Raw genomic sequence first — 9,948 nt, 5'->3', positions numbered from 1 at the left:
TTTTTCTCACTAGAAGATGTCATTCCTACCATCTTGCTTGCTCCGCTTGTCATCCTTGTTGGCTACATTTACACAATATAAGGATGATTAGAGAAAAAACTAAACTTCTACTTGAGCAAAAGAAAAATAGGAAAGTACATGCTGCCTTCGTGTACATCGTCAAGATTATTGAAACATGGAAAGTCAATTAGATCTAAAAAACGTATAGCAATTCAAACTTAAATCTGCTTACGATGATTTAAACATGAAGTTCAAGATTTAGGAGTAGCAATCGGATTGGATTGGATCAGATATGGGTTGGGTTGGATGCAGGTCGGATCAAAAATTTATCAATCCAAACTCTACATATTTATTAAACAAGTCACAATTTCAAATCTAAATCCGATTTGTTTATTAAATAGGTAACCTAACTTGATTCACATAACCTATTTATTAAACAAGTTAAATGAGTTAGATGGGTTTTAAACGGTTTAAATTGATTTAAATAGATTAAACAAGTTAAGCGGGTCGGATTAAATAGGTTAAGCAGGTTTCAAACAGATTAAATAATGATTTGTGGGTCAAGTTGACAGGTCAGGATATATATTGCCACCCCTAGCAAGATTGATAGTTCAACCAGCCATGTTCAAAATTATAATTAAGCAAGGAGAGTTGAAGGAGAAAATGAAGAAAAAATCGGCATTAACAAATATAACAAAAGAAGTCTAGTTTGTAATGTTTTTAGAATCATAGAATTAAAATTGAAATTAAATATTTTTCTCTTCTAACAAGAGAAAAAATTATTTGGTGTAATATGACTCCCCCTAGCCTGCAAAATAAACCACCAAGTCCGGCTTTGATTTGGTAAAATTTTCAGTAAATCAAGCCATATATAACTAAAGATCAACCTGCTCTCAAGATCAATGTAGCTAGAATGGTTGGTACACAGTTATTTGGATTATAAAACTATAAGTTTAATTTTTGCTTGCGTTTGTTTCTAAACTCATGTGAAGGTACTGTGGAGAGCCCGTGGGAGTTGGGCCTCAATTTTTGGACGGATGCCACCAATAATAATTCAGGCAGTACCAACCCCAGCTAAAGCTCGAGCATTCAATGTCCGGCAGTGATGGTCCCAATCCACTTTCAAACTCATTGGAGTTTTGGGCCCGAACAAAAGAGCAACTGAAAGGAATGTCTTGCGTTTGTTCTTTTTTAACTAAATTACTGCAGTGTTAAATTTGTCAAAATCCAAGTGGTGGGTTCTTTTATATTTCCGATAATTTTTATATTTTGAGCCACCAAGATGATAGCTCGATAGTAACGGGACAATAATCCTACCCAAGTTATCCGGATTCGAAACGCACGGACGTCGATTAAATTCGGAGACCGGATGCCCCACGCCCGGATGGCTTGTTGGCAGTTATGCTTTTCTTTCCCCTATACCTGAGTGGTGCCATATGTGACGTACTCACCTTCGGGTGGGGAGGATGTCTACCCGCAACAAACATTCTTCTGGCAGGGCGGGAGCCCAGTGGGGGCTGCTACGCGGGGGTGGGCTGGTCCCTTCCTCCCCCCTACCCCTTTTGCCTAAGTAAAAAAATAATAATAATTTTTTTTGATTATCTCTGAATATGTTAATCCCCTCAAAATCATTTTTAACTGAAGTCTATAGCATTCTTGATATTTGGTTGCTGGTCAGGGGAGTGAGCCATGAGGACCCACTTTATGTATTACTCTCAGGAAGCCAAACATGCATTTATGTATCTAAAGAAGATTGGTTGCGTGCAATTTCTAGCGGGCACCTGTTCATTTTCTGATTTCGACTTAAAGTTGACATCCCACCTTCACCTTCATGGTATTCTAAACTTCAAATTTACTGCAAATGTAGATATGTACTTCGATAAAGTTACATTACAAATGGCTTACTAATTATATGATGGATTGAGTATATTATAGATATGCTCGCATGAACTATTGGATTTTTGCTTAATTTCTTGTTTAACAGCAGTTGTTTAATGGGTTAATGGAGAGTTTGGCAAGCCTTTCGTAATTATCGAATTGCAAGATGCACTCTTATTGTTATTTTAATCATTCATTTGCGCAAGCCTACGTTGCTCCCAGCCAACAATGTTTCAAGAAAGCATTAGGAGATCAAATACGCAACAAAAATCAAATACTTATTTTGTTGAGGAGAAAGCACATGAATATTTTCTTTGTAGGTTTTCCTATAAAGAAAATAAACTAATGTTCTTTAATATTTTAGATGGTGATTGTTTAATATATTTAACAGTAAATTGGCAGTTTAACTATCCATGCTTGGCTGCAGTAGGTGTGTAGCAATCCAAATAGAATTGAATCTATCCTTGATTTAGGTGCAGCTGAACGTATTTAATCGATCCTAGGGTTGTCGACTTCCTTTAAAACTTTCTCTAAAGTGACACTGAAATATGGTTTCCAAAATATTCCCAAAGCTATAGTATTTTGTAGCTTAAACATATTGCGAATGTCCAACCATCTTATGGCCCCTGCTCGGTTGACAATATGCTGAAATATATTGTGAATGTATAAATTGATTAGTGATGCTAATGTCAACTAAATATTTAATGTTTTAAGCACATTTTATACATGATATATCCTGAATTTTTGGACCTGTTGAATTTCATGCTGGGAACATTGGTTAAATGGAAACTCATTATTAAATGCAAGCATCATTTTCATGATTTTTTCAAATCATTAATCTGAGCAAACGTTACATTGGTAGAACTATAAAATTGAAGGAACCTACACTTAATCAGTCTAGGAAACAAAAAGTGCGTTAACAAACACTGTTTTTTTGCTTCACATAGTGTAACATTGATGTCTTAAGCCATGTCCTAAGAAATCAGATGATTATTCTGTCGAGGCAAAGCACAGAGTGTTTTTTTTTTAAGGAAGCTCTCGCTATGTTTCAATGAAAAATACAGTAAATAGGAAATCTTTAATTTTTGTTAAATCTTTAGACTTTATTAAATGAGTCACTGCCAGATAATCTTAACAGCAAAACTAGTAGTTAAACTATCTATTGGTTTTCTCTCTATGTATGAAAAGATACTTAGCATTGCCATATGACACTAATGTAGAGTTCATTACCATTTAAACCAGGGTGGTTTACATTTGTGCAGCAATATATGAAGTCACAGCGTTCATAGAGCATTGTGGTTTCCAAAATATTCCCATAGAGCATCTAACAGTATGAATCAATGAATGTTTACAGGCTAAAATAAAATCTAATTTTACACTCTTATGTCGAGTCCTTCAAAAATTAAAGTTTTTAGGCTCAAACCCAGGCCAACCCATCAGTAGCCTTATTTATTATCATAGTCTGCATGGAATTGTTGTCCTACTGTCGCTATTTGCCATTGGTCTGCCAACACTTCTAAAAGTTATCAGGCAGTTGCTCTTTTACCAGCCCTGATGGCACCCAGCACCAGTTTGGATAGGCCACAAAGCTACCCTCATAAATCTCCCACGAACATATAGAGCCATGTCAACCAACTAAATGAATGCTCTTCTCGAAGGTAGGTAGTGAGAATAAAGACCACAGTTTATGTTGTTTGGAGGTTGCTAAGAATATGTTCACTTCTTACTTGAAATAATCACGGGATAGCTCAACATCAGAGTACGAGACCTTTGGTGCCTAAAAAGACTGTCAATATCGAATCAATTCTGTCTTCCAGAGTTTGCTTAATGAGTCTTTTGTTACCCCATCCATCAAGATTGACTAGAAGACTCCTTCCAGAGCTTTTGCATGATTTCCCTAAGATTTCTATTAGACTGCTCATTGCTGTGATTTCTTGTACCACCCCTCGGAACTCATTTCTCATTCTGATAGCTAAAGTTGAAACAGATGAGCTGCATTATCTACAACACAGATCCAAATAACCCCTATACATTTTCTTCATGAGGATACTGGCTGGTGCCATTATTCATCCTGCCCATCTATGAAATTCAGAAGTTTTTTCTCCCACATATATAACCTGTTTCTGATAAGAAAGAATGCTGAAGGTTGCTTTGGATATAACCGATCACATTTTGTGGCTGTAATCCTGTTTAACAGCAACCAAAATATCACAGTTCAGTGTGAAAAATGCCTATACTCTTACAAAGACTGCAAGCCAGATTCCAAAAATTATTAGTTGCTAGTTCCTTACAAACTAATCACTAATATACAGCTGCATCAGAAAATCAGGTAAATAACCAATGAACTCAGTTCCGTACCTTGCTAGTCACCTTGAACTTTGAATATATTTACCTCCTTCCTAGATCAAAAGTAAAGACAGATGCCTCAATACTGCATAGATATCCTCGCGCTGTGGATGAGTTGCGTCGCCCATTAAGAATTTATGAACTGCATCATTCACCTCAATCCAACTGCATCCTGCTGTTTTAGAAACCCCCTTTCTTCGCATCAAGCCTCTAACCTCTGTAACACCATCCCACATACGAGCCCTAGCGTACATATTAGATAGGAGAACATAATTACCAGGATTTCCTGGCTCAATTCTAAATAGTTCCCTTGCTGCAATTTCGCCGACCTTGGTACGGCAATATGCCCTGCAAGCATTGAGCAGGGCTCCCCAGACACCTGCATGCGGTTCTACCATCATGGTCTTTACCAAGTCATACGCCTCTTCAATTAATCCTGCTCGACCATATAGATCGACCATGCATGCATGGTGGTCAACTGATGGCTCCACTCTATAGTCCTTGCTCATGCAGTCAAAGAACTGGCAACCTACATCTATAAGCCCAGCATGACTGCATGCAGTTAAGATGCCCAGAAAGGTGACTGCATCAGGCTGGATCCCTTCTTCCAGCATCCCGGGAAAAAGCTTGAGGGCATCTTCACTATGTCCATGATTGGCAAAGCCCGCAATCATCACATTGTATGACACCACATCCTTGACAGGCATCTCAGAAAACACTCTATAAGCTTCATCGACACTGCCACATTTAGCATACATATCAACTAAAGAATTGAACACGTAACAATTCATGTCAATGCAGTTTTTGGTTAAGAATCCATGAATATGTCTTGATATTTTTAAAGCTCCCAGTTGACCACAAGCAGACATCAATATAGCCATAGTAACATGATTGGGTTTGACAGGCCCCAAGCACATAGCCCTGAAGAGTTCTATAGCTTCATACCATTCTCCTTTATGAGAATACCCAGCAAGCAACGCATTCCAAGAATTAATTCCTTTCTCCCGCATCTGATCAAAAAGTTCCCTAGCAGTCAATGTATTTCCATGACCCGCATAACCAGATATCATGGCATTCCATGAGATCAAATCCCTATGAGACATCTTATCAAAAACTTCTCGAGCAGCTTGGACGTCACCAACCTTGGCATAGCATGCAATCATTGCATTACATGACACAACATTACTTGCGGCCATATTCCAAAGTAACTTTCTTGCTTCGTGAATCCAGTCAAAATTTGCATACATGTCCAACAATGTTGTTTGCACGTAAATGGACGAATTAAATCCAAGTTTAGTTAAATGAGCATGAATTTGATTACCTTCGCTTATGGCCCTTAGAAACGAGCATGCCTTAAGTACAGACGACATGGTGAAATGGTTCGGATGAGGTCCATGTTGATGCATCATTTTATAGATCAAAATAGCCTCTCTGGTTGCCTCAGTTTGATAATTTGAATAAGATGTAATCATGGCTGTCCAAAGGAAAACATTTGCAGATATTATGAGGCTATCAAATATCATGCGGGCATAACTTATATTTCCCAGTGTTCTACTGCAAAAAGATACAAGTTTGACTGCCACATAATTTTCATGGCTAAGACCGTTCAAAAAAACCTGAGCGTGTATTTGCTGCAATGATTTCAATGTTGTACATCTTTCAAGGCATTTCAGAGTGTTCTCAAAAACTTCCAGCATTCAGGCATCAATAGACAACTTTGGATCAACAACAGTAGATCTTCACACTTCTGCTCTTATAGGTACAACTCCGCTTAGATGGTAATCCATGAAGCTTAAGTACCTTGCATAAGATGGCGAGGAAATCAACAGCTAGGCAAATTAAATCCAGACACTGACGCCTACATATCATACACAATGAAATTAAACATGTAGGATAAAGACAAAACATATGAGACAGCAAGAGTCCAGAACCTCAATATACAATATGTTAACTAATGGTGATAACATCGAGGCACAAAATACTATGTAAAAAATAACATTATATAGTAATAAGAGCTTAAAGAGATACATGTCAATGTGAGGAAGCCCCACACTAGACAAGCAACAGATTGGAAGGGAAATTGAAAGAGTTACAATTCGCAGTCATGACTTTGCGAATTGCGGTGAGATCATACAAACATGTGTCTGTTCCCATGCCAAGTCTTTGAATAATGAAGCATGCATCTATATGACCCACTTTCTCATTTGAACAGATATGTTCCAGAACAAAAGTAAAGATTAATGATATACTTATACAAACAAGTAGCAGTTAGAGTGTGCAGACTCATACGATCATATATTGTTATGAACATCCAGCCTGCAATTACTAGTTCATTACACAATAATATGCTCAAAAGAACTAATTGTGACTTGGGAGTATATTGAAAGAGCAATATGAGAAAGAAGTATTATAGGTCAACATCCCTACATTCAAGAGACCGACAAAAGTCACTAGAATAGCAGCAAACAACAGCTGAAGAAGTGAAAAATATCATGATCACGATTAACCTATGAATCGTTTTGAACCTCAAACCATATTAGAATACACTGTCCAGCATATGTGTGATTCCACATTTTGTCAGATTTCTGAAAATAATACTCCACTCTTTGAAATAAAAAATCTGCAAAATTTTTTTCCTACCCAAGCTTCCCATCAGGTTACAAAGAGAATGAGGACCCATTTAACGTTTCTCTTTCAGTGCCTAATAACCTCCACTACATGAATTGCTAGCCCAGAGAACCTGGTCTCAGAGTGGAATGTTTTGTTGCTATAACAATCTGCCTTGTGCACCAAGAAAACAACTGCATATGAAGAATAAGCTACATATGTCCATCCTGCATAGTGCAAGTACACTGCCCCTGAGTGCCGCCCCAAAAAAATCTAGGCAGAGAAACTATACTTTATATCGATTAATATTGCTGATACATCCTTTTAAGCCCCAAAATAAATTTTACAACTGTGAATAAAACATCTATTAGCATGAGGAAAGCAACAGAACACTTCAGTGACAAGTTTCCCTTCATTAAGATCTCAATATCCTTGTTTTCTACTTTCAGTAACTCAAGGAAATCCTATGTGATAATGAACAGATGCAAAATGTCTCTGTATTCACCTTCATTGACATTTCTTTGTTGGAAGGCACCAAAGCCTTGTCATATGTTCTTGCTTCAAAATGATTACAACTGGAGTCTGCTTTGTCAAAGCAAGAAAAGAGATGTGGAGCGACACCCTCAAGGATGTTCGACCAAAAACCCCCTCCAACACCCCATCATCTTCAATTTACTCGCTAAAAGACTAGCACCAACCAGATAAGGCTCCCAACCTTCCAACCTTTCCAATGAATATAAGACTACTTATAGAGTGTATATTCTGACACAGTATCCTTTACAAATCCAATCATAATCACACTCTCCAATGGCACCACCTTTCCTATAGTTCTCCAAACTTCCTTGTCATTTTGTCGGCATAGCCGTGTTTATCTCCCGAACATCTTTTAAAGCTAGATGCACTTCATCTCACTTCTACTACATACAACAAACCTCTAACCTTTTCCCTTCCATAGGAATGTCCCGCAAGTAACTTGAAGATAGATATTAAGTAAATGACAAGAATTGACAGGAGTCATGAATCCCACATTTGAGGATCAGTTGACTCCAGTTTCCCTAGAAACCTTCTACCTGACCACACCAGGATCTTAAACATGCTCCTAATGTTTCCCGAGCCCGAAGGGAGCTGAATACCCTAATTAGAATCCTATTCTGGATATCTCACCCCCAAAAAGACCCCAAAGTCTGGCATGCAAACCAATACCAAAAAGAAGGCATCTAATACTACATTTTGAGAAAACAAAACTACTAACAAATACTATGAATATCAAAGAAGTCACTGAATTTTTCAACATTGGTTCACAATGCTAACAAAACAACCTCAACGCAACGATCACCAAAAAGTCATCAGAAGATTTTTTTGCCATGGACGTTCCCTCTTTTTTTTTATTGGTGGGAAATCATCAATGTTCTTTCCCAAACAACGAGAAAGCATCTCGAGCATTCATCTGTCACAGTTCAAACATCCTCGCCAGATTGGCCAGACGCACCATCCATACCCTTCAAGCCCTCGGCCACCATCCGTTCCCGATTCTGTGCCTACCTCTCTACAGCCACCATGTAGAGGCCTATACCAGCAACGTATAAATAAAATACTACCATAAGAACAGAAAGCAGGAACTTGTACTCGATTCCACTTCATTAATAACAAGGATCCACAACCCCCCCACCCCCACCCCCAACTCCCCGTGCCCCCAACATCCCAGATTCGAGAAGAAAGCTTTAAGTTTTGCGATTCGTGTAATACCCCGATCAATGGAGACCGCATGTCTGATCTCATTGCACCATAAAAATCTAAACTTGATGCGAAAGAACCGGAAATTTAAATTTTCGCAGATTGAAAATAAGAATACAAATGGAGGAACTCGATCAAACAAAAGATAGAATAAAGAAAGGCATAGAAAAGGGGGAAAACCTGGAAACAGCTCGAGAGGGAGGGAGATAGCGGCAAGTTGGGGCCTTGAGTGCTTGAAATCGAGGGCTTGCTTAGCGGCTGAGGAAGGACCGCGGAGCTCGGCGACAGTGAGTAATAGGAATAGAGGCTGGAATAGGCTTGCCCAAATATGTTAAAGCTTTTTTTATTTATTTATTTTCAGCGGTACACTTATAAGCATCTAAAATTATATAAATCCTCATAAATTACTATTCACGTATACATCTTTATATATATATATATATATTACATTTTTATCCTATTGTTAACATGCTGACCTTGAAAAAAAATAAATTATTTATAATTGAAATAATTGAAACACCCTTACCTCAACAAGATCTAAAAATAATAATTATAAAGATATACACGTAGATAGAAGATTCGCACGAATAAGATACAATTTCATCTATTTATAAGACCGTGCATATAAATTTTTTTAATCAAGTACTTGTTTGAAAAAAATATCAAGTGATTTGTGACATTAAGAGTAGACATATAATAAGAAATCATTTATAAGAGTGTATGCATAAATAATGAATTTGTAACAAATACATGTAATTTCAAGTATTTTTGAAGATATTGATTAAAAAATATACTAAAACTAGTTTTTTTCAATATAGTAAGTTAAAAAAATTAATTAATAAAAAATATAAAAAAAATATTTAGTAGAAAAGATGAGTTCCTTGACACATAAGTACCACCTAAATGGGTGGCCTGAAAAAACATACTAAGTAGCTCCAATCTGGTCCTCAAGTCCAGGTTCCAAAACCAAAGTCCAAAGTAAAGTAGACTTTCAAGCATATCCCATCGACTAGTATGACAATACCAAATCCCAAATATATGGTATTTTCCAATTATTAGAAATACATGAAAGTCTCATTTGCTACCATGACCTTAAACTTCGGTTTTGCAAATTGAACTTTAACGAGGCCCCTCTCACTGGACTTGCAGCTTTGCAAGTCCAAGTAAGATGTTAAAGTTTTTTTTTTCTTTCTAAAACAACATTTGGCCCTTGTTGCAATAATATATTATTCTATTAAGAAAGAAAACTATAAGGATGAAAATCCAATTGAATTGAAAAATGATCACCTTATGCATGATCCATTTCCTAGTGGATTTAAATATATATATATATAATATATATATAATCAATTTATTTTGTATATCTCTATACCCAATCCACCA

General features: G+C 37.0%; 1 protein-coding gene across 4 annotated transcripts; it reads right to left on the bottom strand.

The window, feature by feature from the left end:
• Positions 1-3,174: 3,174 nt before the first annotated feature.
• LOC103702333 (pentatricopeptide repeat-containing protein At1g08070, chloroplastic-like) lies at positions 3,175-8,885 on the bottom strand. Of its 4 annotated transcripts, none has more exons than XM_089926227.1 (4): positions 8,746-8,878; positions 5,841-6,082; positions 4,237-5,698; positions 3,175-4,064 (listed from the first exon to the last, which is right to left on the bottom strand). In XM_089926227.1, the coding sequence occupies exons 2-3, from the start codon at positions 5,878-5,880 to the stop codon at positions 4,278-4,280; spliced, it is 1,461 nt and encodes a 486-aa protein (XP_089782353.1). In that variant the 5' UTR covers positions 5,881-6,082; positions 8,746-8,878; the 3' UTR covers positions 3,175-4,064; positions 4,237-4,277. The 4 variants fall into 4 exon arrangements, with proteins under 4 accessions (XP_089782353.1, XP_008782936.4, XP_089782352.1 ...); XM_008784714.6 differs by having other exon boundaries at positions 5,841-6,024; positions 8,746-8,867; XM_017841642.5 differs by having other exon boundaries at positions 3,930-4,064; positions 4,237-6,024; positions 8,746-8,885.
• Positions 8,886-9,948: the final 1,063 nt, after the last annotated feature.

This window comes from Phoenix dactylifera, chromosome 11, assembly GCF_051530095.1.
Source record: "Phoenix dactylifera cultivar Ajwa chromosome 11, Ajwa_hap1_PhDact_Kaust_v1.1, whole genome shotgun sequence".
In the NCBI taxonomy this organism is placed as follows: Eukaryota; Viridiplantae; Streptophyta; class Magnoliopsida; order Arecales; family Arecaceae; genus Phoenix; species Phoenix dactylifera.
The sequence above is the reverse complement of the archived record's forward strand: the minus strand, read 5'-3'. Positions and strand labels throughout refer to the sequence as shown.